The sequence below is a fragment of the Zonotrichia leucophrys genome, chromosome 10 (assembly GCF_028769735.1).
Source record: "Zonotrichia leucophrys gambelii isolate GWCS_2022_RI chromosome 10, RI_Zleu_2.0, whole genome shotgun sequence".
In the NCBI taxonomy this organism is placed as follows: Eukaryota; Metazoa; Chordata; class Aves; order Passeriformes; family Passerellidae; genus Zonotrichia; species Zonotrichia leucophrys.
Genome location: NC_088180.1, coordinates 7886044 through 7901372, shown reverse-complemented (window position 1 = coordinate 7901372; position 15329 = coordinate 7886044). Strand labels below are relative to the sequence as shown.

Sequence of the window (15329 nt, the reverse complement as noted above, 5' to 3'; positions counted from 1 at the left end):
GCCAGGATTATCATCCACCTGGGGTTTGGCGAGGGCATTTTCATTGCTTGTCCTATTGAATGACTCAGCTCAGTTATGAGCACCTGAAGATCTCTCATTGACTGTGGGAATCAGTGCAGCCTCTTTATTATGACAAATAACACTGGAAAGGTAGAAGACTGCAGTTACTTTTGACAATTCCTGGAAGATGTTCATTTGAGAATGCTAGATAATGGGCAGAAATATAAGAGCCTCCCATTCTCCTTTAATAGTATGACTTCATTTGGACTTGAAATCCTGCATGAAGTACTGTGGAAGTATGTTCTCATCAGTAGTTCAGTGCCTTTTCTAGAGGTATGATTTAATGTCAGTTATGGTAGCTGTAAAGTAGACATTTCACTGTTGCCAGCTAAACTGAGCTGCATTAAAAGGCTTCTAAGTAAAGTGAATACCTACTATATTTAAAATTCTGCAACCAGAGTCACAGTAATAAAATACTGACTTCAGATAAACACCACAGTGAAGTACAAATATTTTTCATGTCTCTAAAAGTCAAAATTTTTAAAGGGTAATCAGGAGTTTATGAAATAAGATAATTTTCCTTCAAATTTTTTAGGTCTTTCTTTGTAGGTACACAGTTTGTGGTAATTGGGAGTGGGGCTGTGGCCAGGCCTCATCCCTAATGAGCTACAGCTGTGAGCAGCAGGTGAGCAGCATTGCCAGCAATGAGCCAGGGAGTGCCCAAGGCACTGACCAACCTCCAAAGGGAGCAGAGGGCACACAGGTGCAATGCATCAACATCAGGGGGATAAAAGGCTGAGCTAAAGAACAAGGGGGCAGAGGCTTGCAGCCTTCTGAAGTGGCAGGATGTTCCTCTGTATGGGCAGACGCCTGGAGCCTTCTGATGGGGTATGGTGTTACTGTGTATGGGTGAAGAGACTTAATGCTTAAAGCTTGCTGAAATTGTATGGTGATATTTTGTGTGTCGTGCTGTCTCAACTGTGACATTTCTTGTAAGAGACAACAGAAGAAAATTTAAAGGACGTGTCTTTTTTTCTCAGTTTCAGCATTAGAAATAGGTAGCTTACTCCTTAACATTTTTATACCTTTATACTCTTTATAAAGAGTTTAATCTAAAGAAATTCAAGGTAATTTTATTGAAGTAATTAGTAATAGCTGTAATTTGCATGATCATTTGTGTGTCTTGGGAGCGAAAATGTCATTTTGCCAAGTAGCCTACTAAAAGTTGACAGAACTTTTACTTCATTAATAATTTTGGAAAATACCATGCCCAACTCACATCTTAGGCTTGCTTTTAATTCAACTCGTTATCACAAATTTCATATGCACTAATTAGCAAGTGAAGTAACAAGAATGAAGTAGCAATGATGAGATTTAATCCCTGTTTCTGCATTAGTCACCGTACTAATGCACTGATATGCCAAGGGATTAGCAAGTGAGAAAATTAATTGTTCTAATACAACTTTGATCAGCAAAAAGCAAAGTCCTGACAAATCATAATATACTGACTGTGAAAACTCATGCATCACTGTATAGAATTCTAAGTACAGACCACTTTAGTTAGTATAATAATTGACATATATTTACAATTTAAAAGTCTGCATTAACATATGCAGGAGGAAAACTGAAAGATTCTGTTTTCCAGAGTGTTGTCTTTATTTTTTGCATGTTTTGCAACAGTGTTGTGTTCACTTTGAGCAAAAGATAGTACATAAATTTCTGGCAGCTTACCTAGTGATGGTAAACAAAACATTGTTTCCAATCTGTAAGTGAAACTTTAAAAATGAAAAAAAGAGGTGGGCACACAAATTTTTATCATCTTTATGGAAGAAAACTTCTTCACAATCAGGGTCAGATCGTGAACCCTTCCCTCTCACTAAAGCTAATAGGATGATTTGTAGTGCAAAATGTTCTGCAGGAGATCAGTTTGTACCTCCAGTTGCAGACTTGTCATGTTTCTCCCAAGAGCCTAGAGTTGGGAGGAAAAAAAGCCCTCAGTTCTAGACCAATAGCATGTGGAGTTAAAGTAGAGCCTGATTCCCTACATAAATACAGAAAAACCCCACAGAACCAAAATCCAATCAAACAAACCTAGATCTCAGAGTGCTGTGCATGGTGCCATAAAAAATACATGGCAAGTTGAACTTGAAAATCTTTTAAAAATCAATTTTCTTCCTAATCCAGCCATAGGTAATTTTTTAAGCTGTAAAATTAACTTTGTATAACAAGAAAGTAATTGGTCTAGGTCTCTCAAAGTTTTTAGAGTGCCAATCAGAAGATTGTCTTGGAACTCTTTCTACTGTCCTTGTAACAAGTGATTTAATCATTACAATGTTTGCAATGGATTTGATAATTCCCTATTACTATTGATTTAATCAGTTAAGATAATGAATTTTATATATTGCTTCCTCTTTTAGAAGTAAAATGGGCTGAAAGATTTCTAGCAGCTTTTTCCTTCTCTACAGATACCCACAGAGATTTAGATTGCAGAGGCTGGCACAGAGAGACACCCCTCCAACATACAAGATATTCAGATCAAGTTACAAATGACAGTCAGCCATCCATGGACAGTGGGCTCAGCATACAAGAAAGCAAACTCAGGTATTTTACCTTGTCACATCAGACCTGTGTGATATCATTTATTGATTTTAATTTTTTTGGAATATCTGAAAGTCAGCATGATACATACAAAACTATTTTAAGCAGGAATATGCAAGTCTCTTAAGCTTGTAAAGAAAATACAGGTATTTATTAGCTTTTCTATGTTCTTTTATGGCAAATACATGTCCACCTCTCCTGTTCTCATCCCTGGGCATGTGTCTACGTAGGGTTCAGCTATTCCATAGTGACTTCTTGAAATATTAAGAAAGGATGGGGAAGCAACTCCTGACATGCTTGGGTATTGTGACTATTCTATTTCCTCTGGAAAGCAGGAAAGACATTTGATTCCATTTTTGAAGCTAATGTATTTACCTAGATAGGCTGCCTGCATTTCTGGAAGTTTTCTAGAAGAGAATTAATATTTCCTATCTATTTCTTCTGAACAAACAAGAACGCAGTGGAAAAAAAGAAAGGCAGGGAAAAGATAATTGCTGTCTTTCTGCTTCTGTGAATGTGCAAAATGATGATCCATAATGGTGGAAGGGGCAAGGAATAAGGTGGCAACAAATGTGTTATTTCTCTGCCATCACCTTTTGCTCAATGGAGTTGAATGCTCAGGAGGGAGCCCAGTCAGCCTCTAAGAACACTCAGCAGTGGTCTCTGAGCAGGGAGAGCTTTCTCTGTGTTGGCATAATTACTTCACTTCTTTTGAAAGGCAAACTGGTGAGAAAAGAAGTTCCCTCTACTGTTCATTTTGGCTTTCATAGCAGCTGTCACAGACTGTATTATATTTCATTCATGGTGTCTTTTATCCTTAGCAGTGCAGGAAAGGCACTGTGAGCAGCTGCCACTCCAAAAGGTGTTCTGCCTTGATGAGGGGTAGAAAAGGCTCTTGGGAAAGGCAGCAAGAATATTTGGTGTGTCAGGCACTTTGCTCCTGTTTAAATAATGTCTAACAGCAGTGGTACTAGAAAATAAGCTCAAACATGAGAGAAAATACAATAAAAACTAATACATTATTAAGTAAAGTATTCTCTGAGGCAAAAATATCTTGATGCCCTTAAACCACCTTTTCATGTACTTTAAAAAAGCAGGGTCCTGGAGCATGTAACTTATACACAAAATTAGGAAATTAGAATCTACAAAAAGCTCAAGCTCAAGGAGGCAGTTAGGGACTGCACGTGGCCAGGGTGCCACAGCATTGCTTGGGTGCCTGTCAGCCTCACCATTTACATTTCCCAGTCAGCCCTTGCAGGGTATTTACAGAGAAGTACAAGTGCTTCCTCAGGGTGAGAGCTGTCAGTAATGGCAGCACTCAAGAGCTGTTTCTCTGTGTTGTTCTAAGCACATGTCCAGTCATTAGCATATCATCTGTGCTGACGTGTCATTTTCAGCAGAGATCTGAGCCTCTGAGCAGGTTAAGCTAAACCAAAAGAAGCTAACCCAGTCTGACTATGGAATTCTTTACCCTCTTTGTACCAAATAATTTTATTGAATTCAATGAGCTTTTATAGTACTAAATTGAGAGTCAGCACTAAACTATTATTTTTAGATGAAAAGTTCTTTTATCTGTATTTATAGCTATATTTATATAGGTATAAGTAGAGATACTTACCAATATTTATAGGTATTTTATCTTATATTTATAGGTATTTTCAAAGATTCTGAACAGAATTGTGATTGTTTTAAAACTTAGAGATGTGTATTTATTCCAAATACATACATTTTAGTATAATACATACATACATTTTTAGTAAAAATACATTTATACTAAAAATCCAGGATGTGGATGAGACTATTTCTTTTGAATAACTGCATTAAGCACTGAAATTAACTGTCCTGTAAATATTTAAGTATTGATATATTCCAAATTTCTTCCTTAAGTGTTTTTTAGACTGATTTCAGTTCATCAGTTCTTTGGTTATGTACATAAATCATGTTTATGGCTACTGACTTTAGGTGTAGACTAATGACTAATTAAGTGTAACTGAGTAACATTTTCCCATAAAGCAAAAGCTCACTAAATCAAAATTTGAAGGATGTGGTAAATTAAGTAACCTCTTATTGGAGCAATATTTTTTTCCTAGAGGCTTAGAAAAAAAGACCAAAAGAGAAGGGGAAAACATTAGTAAAAAATACCCCAAAATCCATAAATCATCTGAGTTTTTCTATAATGTAATTAATGAGTGAATCACTGTGAATTTTTAAAAATCAGCAATCAATTATTTAATGTATACTTCATTGCACCTCTCCATAGTAGCCATAGGATAAATCAATTTGTTCACTCTTTATGCATTATTAGTATCCAGTGCTGAATGCTACTACTTGTAGGAAAAATAATTTCATGGTTAATCTCTGGTACCACTGAGGTAGAAATAATGTTGCTGTATAGCCAGAACAGCCAGAAATGTACAGATATACCTGTTAAGCATAAAATTGATTAGGGGCATTTCCAAAACAAGCAAAGTGGAGCAAATATTTCTTTTAAAAGCAACCAACTAACCCCAAAACCTAGGGAAATACAAAAACAGGGACAAGGATCTTTCTTTTTAAAATATTGATTTGTCCTGTGATACTTGTTTTCTCTGTAGAGCATTGAACAAAGAGAAAAAATATTACATTTTAAAAAGGCAACTAAAATCCATTTTTTAGATATATAATAAACCATATATGTTTATTTCTTTCTGCCTTCATAGAAAGTGAATGGATGTGGTGTATACCTACACAGGAAGGGATATGGTGCCCACAAAACATTACTAGACCTACATAGATTGTATTGACAAATTTGGGGTTGAGTATCTTGTTCTAAAGTGTTTGGCTTTATCAGTGCTTTGTCTTTTCTAATGGCTTGGGTACTGTAACTGCTGTGTTAAAATGAGTTATATTGCTAAAATTTGACTTCGTGATCTGCAGCCACTAGCAAAGTTGGTTTTTATATAATCATTAAACTGATATTAACTAACGTAGTCATTTGTGACAGTAAAATGCATATTTATTTTCAAATGGATGAAACAGAAAAGAAAGCTTCAATGTAATAGTATTAGAAGTTTCTTAGTGCTTGAAACGTCATGGGCATTAAATGGCCTCTTAAAATGTAATTAATCTTTCTTGGCTTTCCATAGAGAGAGAAGCAAACAATTGCTGAGGTCTAAATTAATTTGAGGTGGTCAGTTTACAGCCATTTTTCCAGTGATCTGTGTCATTATTCGTGCCTAGATAACACAAAAAAATGATAGACAAGCATAAAATTATTTCTAAACCATGAAAATTTTCACCTCCACCTCTTGGCTACAGGTTTTGAACTCCTTAAACTAAAGCCATATTTCCATGCATACCCACACTGCAACACCCATCTGTTTAAACAGATAGTTTTTTGAATATATACATTTGTTTTGTGTTGTGATCATTCAGCAAGAGAGTCCTTGAATTTAAATTACAGAATAGGTAAGCATAACTGATTTTCTATAACATGTTATTGCTTCTTATTTACTGCCAAAACAAATAAGGTCCAAAAGAAAAAAAGAGGCATTTAACAAAAGATGTCTATCACATGCAAGGCTTTTGGCTATGAATATCCCCTGGTTCCCAGCTTTCAGAACTGACAGATTATTTTCAAAATATAAAAAGACGTTGACATTATAATTAGTGATTGGTGGTTTTGCATTTAATTATTATTCATAGGCTGTTCTCTAAACACTTGTGTGTTCCAAAGGCAAGGTAAAAAGCTGTTTATATCAAAACCCCTGAACCAAGAGGCTTCCCTGGGTCTGAGCTATTTTCACATATTAAAGATCATTCCTCTGAGCTCTTTGGCCTCCTGGACAGCTTTGTTCTTCTTGAGTTACAGAAAGCAGTGTGGGTAGGAAGGTATTCAGCTTGAGGTGATGTTTACTCTTGTATAATAAATAAGTAATTTAAAACTGTAAATAAATGTTATTAATTTATGTAATTACAGTAATGCAGATCTTTTCAATGAAAGTCTTAAGTAAAATTAAACCCTTTGTGTACCAGCACAGTGCTGCGAGTTCATTCCACTGTACCCCAGGCTTAATTCTCATCTGTCACTCAAACTCGCATGCTCATTGATGATCCTTCCTGCTCTGCTGCCCTTTTCTATTTCAGTTCCACCCTCTTGCCTCTCTCAAATGTGTTTCCTTCTCATCTTCTGTGGCCTAAAACTATTGCCCTTGGTTCCATTAAAAGTAGTACTTTAACAGACAATTTTAAAAAAATGTTTCTAAATAATTTTCAAGACTGTTACAGTAGCTGTGTACAGCAGAGGAAATAGAAACAAAATTTAAAATTGGGGGTGGAGAATGCTAAATCTCATATATACAGTGAATTTCAAGTTCAGTCAATTTTTGTGGGCTTTTTAATGTCTCTATAACTATGACAACTTTACATTTAATTAGTATATTTTAAAATTTTTTGAGTAAAAAAGTGGAAAACAAGATAAGTTAGCAGTTAACAATATATAGAGAAAATATTTTACTTGAAAGAGATTGAGAAAAAGAACACGGAGATAACTGAGAAAAAATTAGGGAATTGAAGGTTGTGTCAGAAAAAAACCCCAATTAAGTGCATATGAAATTGTTAGGAACTGTAGTATGGAAGCAAACAGATTTATTTTGCAAGGCAATTTGCAGTTTAGAACAAGTAAGTGATGGTGAGCTGATGTGACATGTTGATGTACATTCTCTTTCCTAATGTTATCCCAAATAGATTTTGGTAAGTTATTTTTGTTTGACTGGTTTTGAAGTCAAATGCTTTAACTAACATCCTGAAGTTCTTGGTAGAATCTATTTGAAGTTTTTTAGTAATTATGAAGTATGCACCTAAGAATCCAATCTTTGTGGCACATCTGAAAGCTAGACTCTTCATCCCTAGGTGGGTTTGTACAAATGTGCAGGATTGGGGCTGTAGGTAAGTGAGGATGAGCTGCTGCTCCCAAGGGAGGGGCAGTGAGGCAGGATAACCCAGCAGGGCAGGGCCAGGGCAGGCAGTGCCCCAGCCCAGTACCCCAGGCAAGCCTGGGAATGGCAGCAAGGGTCAAACTACAGTGCAGAAGCCTGTGCTGATGGAACAGCTCCGAGGCCAAACTGGCAGTTGCTGGAGCTCGGGGTCAGGGCCAGTGGTGCAGCCAGGGCAGGGCACAGCAGTGAGCACCAGGCAGGTCCATAACAGCACAGCAGGGTCAGACTCGGGTCTGCAGTGAGTCCAGGACTGGAGGTCCTGCTCAGTGGATACATAGGCAGAGCTGTGCTTGAGCCAGCATTCCAATACACGAATGAGACAATCTTGGAAAAACTTCCAATAAAGGAGGAATAGTATCTAGCTCTAGCACAAAATATTCAGCCAAATTTCATGTCCTGCTGTATATATGAAATAACCTACAGAGCCCAATTATAAAATGGATTACACATTAAAATAAAATGCAAATATCTTTGGCACATAGCAGAAATTGCTCTTGGTTTCTTCCAGCATCCATCCCCACCAGTCCATACTGTTTTGCTTGTTCCAGTTATCAGATCTTATGAGGTTCTTTACCTTCAGTCTATTCACAAGTGTCTGTTTTGTTTGTAGTTATTGGGAGTGTTCTGATGATTGTTTTGCATCCTAATATGAGCTGATACTGAGCTTTAATTGGCTCCCTTATTAATATTCATAGTTTTGTGTTGTTTGCTATGGTGACAACTTTTCATAATAAATGAAAAGTCATTATGACGCTCCCTGAGATTCTGTGTAATGTAACATTATTCATTATAAACTCCTTAGGCTTGAAAGGAACAGGAAAGACTTTTGAAGTTTTCTTTTACCTAGACTAGGTTCTATGCCTTCCTAGAGGTTTCTGGTATCATGTAACTGTATTAAGTCTATAACTGTTCTGCAGTTATCTTGGGTTCCCAAAAGGTTTACTTGCTATAAAGGTTGACACATTTTACTTAGACCTTACATAATAGTAAATTTTTAAGGTAACCTTGTTGGCTTCTGGGAGCTAGTTTACCTAATTAATGCTTATAGCTGTGTGTAAAAGATTGAAAAGATTCAACCTCTGTGCAAGTATTCCCTTGAAACTACTAGAAAATTTGTTCATTTATAGAAAAGCTAAAATAGTTGTCAGACATCAGTTCTTCTGCAGAGAAATTCCCTTTCTCTGTATGACTTGAACTCTAAAAACACCAGCCATTTCAGGTGGGAGCATAAGAACACCACATAAAGAGCTACACAAAGAGAGAAAAGAGAGTTGCTGTGGGAAAAGCAGCAAATGTTTATGCAAACTTTGATTGGACTCCTATGGCTGTGTCATATTTCATCTATACACTGCTACCCTGAAAGATACCATTCTATTCAGAAGCAGGGTGAACTTCACTGGAATCAGTTTATTATACTTGCATAGCAATTTATTTTGGTTGTTTATTGCATGCATATTCAATCAAATACTTTTATAATACTGGTTTTAATGGCTTTTTAATAAAATTGAAATATTAGGCATTGGTTATGAATGGAGAGATGCTGTAGGAGAAAATTGAGTTTAGTTGATTGAAGAAATATGCCTTTCCAGTATATATTAGGGGAAAAAATACAGATACTTTTGTTTTTTGAGTTGGGTATATTAGAGGAAAAAAAGAATTAATGATACAGTATTGAAATAAGTAAGAAATTGGAGACTAACAAATAGCTGCATAGTGGCAAATCCAGGCAAAATCTGGAGAAATTCACTGAGTTTCTCTAAGTGTCAGATAGACATTGTTTGCTTTCTGGGAACAATCCAAGATGACACTTTGACAGATTCAAGATTGATTAAAAGCTGCAACTTCAGTGGACAGCAGAACAATGTCTTGATAATGTCTTATTCACATCAACATGTGTTTCCTTGTGCCACCTGTCTCCTGCCATAGCCTTTGGTCTTGTCAATCAGTTTCTGTCCTAATTGCATGTTCCTTTTGTTTCGATAAACATCTTGCAGTTTGGAAATCACTAATGCAGCTACTGAAGAACTGAGGAGATAATATTGTAGGGGTTTGTCAGGTAGCAGCATTGCCTTGTAGTACCTCTAAATCCATCAGAAAAACCTGGAAGTTACTTTGTAAAGTGTTGATTTACTGTCTTGGCAGGCCTTAAAAATAGAATCTTTCTCCAAAGCTGCTGTTCTATGGCAACATAAGGTGAAGTGCAAGCTATTATCTACTGGCACTGTATTAAGTGTACAAGATGAGTATCACAAGCTGTAGTTTTGATAGATCTAAATGACAGTTTACAATCCAGTTCATAGCTCTGAGTGGTAAGAATTGCAGTTTTAAATGTTTAGGTATTGATTACTGTAGTTATCGTGGTCCTTTAGAAGATGGTTTAATAGAATTGAATTAATTCCTCCTATCATAATGAAAACAGGATGTCACCCTATCTTACAAACCCAATCTTTGAAGAAAGGGTTATATTAATGTTTGGGAATAATAGTTAATCAGATAACAAGAAAATCCCACAGTGTTAAATCCAAAATGCCTCTACATATTTTGAAGATGAAACATTTGAAGTGGCCTAAAATAAAATAGTTATTAGTTCATTTTCCCAGTACTCATTCTCAGCTACACAGAAGAGTTTCCTATTTTTCTATCTGTGAGGGAAAATAATTTTTTAAGGTGATATTGTAAGTCAGAACACTAAAATAATATTACTGCAAAGTAACTGTTAAAGCAAGCTGGGAGTTTCTGAATCAGTTTTAGCAGAGACAGCAGCATCCCTTCAACAAGTCATGCTATGGTCAGACTTCAGACCCGTCTAAGGAGTCAAAAGACAAAAGGGAGAGGGAGGCACTTTCCGTGCACCAAATCGTTAATTGTGCACATGGAGGGGAGTGGTGGTCAGGCTGCAGTAATTGTTGGCTTAGCTTCAGCAGCCATGCAGACTTGGCTCAGGGGTATTACTGAAAGCAGGCAGGAACAGATCTTTTTCTTCAGGAAGACAGAAAGATCAATATCAATGTGAATTATGCCTATGAAAATATTGTGAAGAACTGGAGAAAAAATTTGAAATGGGAGAAAGTGAGAGTTCTGTTATGAGGGTTAATGCATACCTTCAGGCTTTTTAATTTGCTCTATAGGTGGGTCAAAAGTTGTAGCTCTTATAAAAGACTTAAATTCTTAATGATTAGGTAAGTAACCTGTAAAAGAGGGCTGGAAGGAAAACTGAACTAAAGGAGATATGCAAGCATATTTTAGTTTCTGTTCATGCATTGCTAAATTTTTTAATCTGAATGGCTAGAAAACAGATGTTATTGCTGTATTATGTGTTTTAGGCACTTAAACAAGGTTATCTCTAAGAAATCCAGAAGTGTTATTTTGTTACTGTAGTAATGTTCTCAAAATTCAGACTTACAAAATTTAGTACCTTGTCCCAAAGTCTAGGGGAACTTTTAATTGTAATTTTAGTTTCAAGAACCACAACAACTCAGAACTGTAAATTGTTTTAAGTGAAAGCAGTAATATAAATGTATGATTGAAGATGATAATATGGTTATGGAAACTTACTATTTTAGACAATAAGAAAGCAAAATAAAAAGAAAAATGTGTGCTCAGATTTAACATAAAATTTTACTGTAGGCGTGAATGACTGGTTGCTGACCTATAGTAAGTTTTGTTATCTGCTCTGTTTGTTTAAAAATAAATTTTCAAGAGCAACTTGAACATCTGTAAAAGGGAACCTGTGTAGCGATGTAGATTCAGTGCTACCAGAAGTAGTATCTTGGAGGAAACTTTGCTTTCTTTTGCCACTAACACACCAAAATAGCTATATGAGGCAGTTGGATGATACTAAATTGTATTAATCTATGCAAGACTTTAAAAAAGTAAGTCTTACTGTCGCCTAGTTAACTGTGGAATGCCTAGATCACTTAATTTTGCTTTGCAATTTTACCACATCATTAATTTCCTATAAATGTGATTATAGCAAAGATGGACGAGTACTGCCTACAGTTCTTAGTGTTTTACCAGACTGCACAGCTTTTTAATGTTACAATTATTCTTTTTTCTATACTGTATAATTGAGGCCTATAAAATTTTTTAAATTGAATTACAGTTTTATAGTCTAATAACCCTTGACAGGATACCATTTCTATAGTTCCATATCCCAGACATATTTTCCAGTAAGAATAGTGTGCCCTTCTACCAAGTGCATGAATTGAGGTGAAAGCTAGTGTTGTAAACCTCCTTGTTTTCAGCTGGAAACTATTTCAGAAACTATAGCTGAAGCAATCAGCTTCAGCTAATGACCAGTGCTGGAACAAGGACAGGCTTTTGTAGCTCAGGTGTATGGAATATTGCTCACGTGGCTTTAGCCTGGTGTGCAAGACCGCAGTAGCAACTACACCAACAGATGTTCCCAAAGAACTTGTGCTGCTGCAGTCTAAATTAGCAACAAGTGTGTAAATCCTCACAGAAGTGTTTGGGGGCCTGTTACAGACTTACTTCCAATGCATGCTAAGTTGTGCATGTTACAAAAGTTACAGTACTGGAAATGATACTCTTGAAAGTACCATTCTTGTATTCTAAAAATCAGAGGAGCTGATATTCATCATTCTGCTTTCTTTTCTATCCCCCTCCTGAGCTATAAAAGAATGCATAAAACTCAAAATTATCAGCTTTATCACAGATTTGTACAAGAATGACCATTACTAGAATATTCTGGAAAGCACATTTAATGCAAAAAACCCCTGAATTTTTTTGTGGCAGTGTACTATCCAAGTATAACTCTACTTGATATATCCATTGGAGAGTGATTTAAGCACATTATTTTAGTTTCAGCCTCACTGTTGCCAGTGGGGAGTGGAAATTGCCAAATAAAAATGTCATAATAGAATGTAATTATTTCAATTTTTCTTCCACAGTTTGTTTCAGTTATATTCAAAGCTGATAAAATTGACTTCAGTGATGAATACTTGGAAATTAATGCAGATGTTCAGGATTGCCTATTACAAACAAATAAGCATTCAGAAGATGTCGTTTTTTGTCTGTATGTGGCCACACTACATATGCTCTATAATTAACTGCCTTACAATGAAGTCTGTAGTGAGATTAATTTTACAAGAGATAGTATGAAAATGCAAATCATCACTGCCAATGCTAGAGCAATTTTAATGTATTTGGCCAGCAAAATTAAAAGGGAAAACATCTATTAAATAAAAGTGCCAGTGTAACTTTTGTTTTCTATTAAAAATCTTTAGCTTTTGATAAACCAGACTGAAGAGCCCTTGTTTTTATCTAGCCTGTGCATTCCTTTGCTCGTACCTGTCATTGGCTGGTAAACAACTGCGAGATTGGTTATTTTGATCCTTCTGGCTAAGAGATGTGAAAGCCTGCTGAGTTTGATGCAAAGTGCATCAGAACTTTGACCTGGGCTTCTTGCCGAGCTGACCAGATCTGAATATTGCTGTACTGCTCCTGAGGTGTCTCTTGTAGTTTTCCTCATCTTGTTCTTGTGGCCTGCACAGCATCAGAGAGCACAGCTGGTCATTATGTTTTAGGGGTGGTGAATCACTATGATTTTCAGGCACTCTTTAAGGCATTTGTCATTTGTTTTTAAACTTTTTGTTGTTCAGTCACTGGGAATTTTATGCTCTTCTAATTATCAGGTACAATTCCCTTGTTTTCTGTCTTCATGTTTCTGTGAAGTTCCCCAATCCACTGTGTGTGTTGTTTCAAAAAATTATAGTAATGCATTTGCCTGGCACACATGTTCCTTGTGACAGTTCAGTTAGCAGGACAGGCGATTCCCAGCAGTATCTGGTGGGCTTTGTTAGCTGGGATTCCTGTAAAGCACATGTCATCAGAAGCTTTGTTTGGTATTGATAAAGCATTTTTCTGCCAGGTAACTAATTACTTTCACTAAATTTGAATCGAGCATTAACAACCAATTGTCCAAACTGGACTCATCACTGTGTCAGCAGGAAGTGGACAAGTAGAAACAGCTCTTTGCTGTGTCTGTGCTGAGTTTCTAAGTGGCATAAGTAGTGTATTCAACTACCTGATCTGACTGCTCTGCTCAGCAGCCTGATCAGAGATTGGTGACTTCCTAAAAGCACTGCAAACCAGTTAAACCAGTTTTTGTCCCCCTCTCTACATTATGCCTCAAAACTTAAGAATACTCTTTTCCCTACTTACTTTTAGTTAAGGCAGAGAAAGCTGTTTCTCTCTGTTCCCTCTGAATCAGCGCTGACAACCCAATCTCCATCTGACCTTGAGGTTAATTACACCGGTAGTCCCTAACGTTAATTATTACCCTGTATTTCCAGTCTAGTTAACAACTGCAGGGTGGGGCAGACCAATTACTAGTATCACTTGGTTGATTTTTGAAAACAAAAGCCAGTTGTGGAGAGGAAAAAGGCTGGACCAGCAAACATGCGGCTTCAGAGATGAGGGCAGAAGGCGGCAAGCCTCTTCATACTTAGTTTGTATCATGTGCACTCAGCTGTGCATATCAGAGGGAACATTTTTCTCCTCAAATAAAAGAGCACTGTTCCAGAAGTCCAAGATAATTAAACAGTAATGTGTAGACCAAGGGATGGCACTGATGTAAAATATAAATATACTGCAAAAACTTCACTTAGTAAACAGTCTTCTACTGTCCTCTGTAAATTTTATGTGTAGAATTTTACTGTATAATTTTTATTCTGCAACTTTACTGGTATTGTACAAGGTAGTGGCTTTTGAATGACTTTAGAATCTTGCAGGAGTGGTGGAGTCCACACTAATTATTTTAACCTGTGCTTAACAGCCATTAATGGAATTAGTATTTTTCAGTTTGAACCAACATTCTCCACAGGTGTGGTGAAATAGCTGAATAATGAGCCCTAGTTATAATTGGCCTGTGCAAGTGTGCAACTTCTGTGTGAGGGCAGCCAAATATGCAACAGATTGTATTTCAAAGGTTGGTTGGAGTAAAAGTTAGTTTTTGTCTGGTGGTACTTTTTGGGGTGGAGGGAGTATTGTTTTTATGTTATTTGGCTTCTCAATAACTCCTTAAGTGCAGTAGGCAAAGACTTGGTGACAGTGTCTCTGCCTCACAAGGACAGGCGAAAGGCCTTTACTGAGGAAATTCATAGGTTTCCCTTTTTTTCACTGTCTTGGTGGTTTGGATTTTGTAGTTGTTTTCTGCCTCTCCTCTTGCTATTTGATGTTAAAGACTTTGTAATCCTGATTTATGAGCCACTGTAACTGGGAAATATATTCCTTTGCTAATGTTCTTTTACACCTTGTTTATACGAGGAGCAGGGATTGTGTCTTTCCAAGCCAGTAAACTCTTAGCTTTAGTGGAAACCCCTGTAATACAAAGATGTCTTTGTGAGTTAGTGATGGGTCTGACTTTGATCTGCTCATCCATAGGTTTATCAGATTTCTTTTAATTATTTATTTTCTTACTTTTCTGTTCTGAGTACTTTTTTTTCCCTACTTTTCTTCAGGAGAAATACAGACCAAGGTAATGGAGGTAATTTTGCAAGAGCAAGATGGGCCAGGGCTATCCAGAAGGTAAGAATGACTCTTAAAACTACTGATGTATCACTGTAATTTAAAAAAAAAATTCAGTGTCAAGGAGAATTTGAATTCATGTAAGCAGGACGTGAGGATGTGACTGCCAAGTTTCTGGTAGTTGAGACAATTTCTTCCATTGGTTCTTAAATCTGTGCTGTTCCATCACCTCAGGATTTTTTTATTCTGAAGCACAAAAAGGGTGAG

At 36.6% G+C, this 15329-nt stretch overlaps 1 protein-coding gene across 1 annotated transcript in view; it reads left to right on the top strand.

The window, feature by feature from the left end:
• Window positions 1–15125, top strand: part of LOC135452497 (protein unc-13 homolog A-like) — a 31688-nt gene extending 16563 nt beyond the window's left edge. Inside the window, exons 7-9 of the mRNA XM_064722629.1 lie at window positions 2466–2601; window positions 14419–14523; window positions 15056–15125. Coding sequence (XP_064578699.1) covers window positions 2466–2601; window positions 14419–14440 — 158 coding nt within the window. The 3' untranslated portion in view covers window positions 14441–14523; window positions 15056–15125. The remainder of the gene's footprint in view (window positions 1–2465; window positions 2602–14418; window positions 14524–15055) is intronic.
• Window positions 15126–15329: the final 204 nt, after the last annotated feature.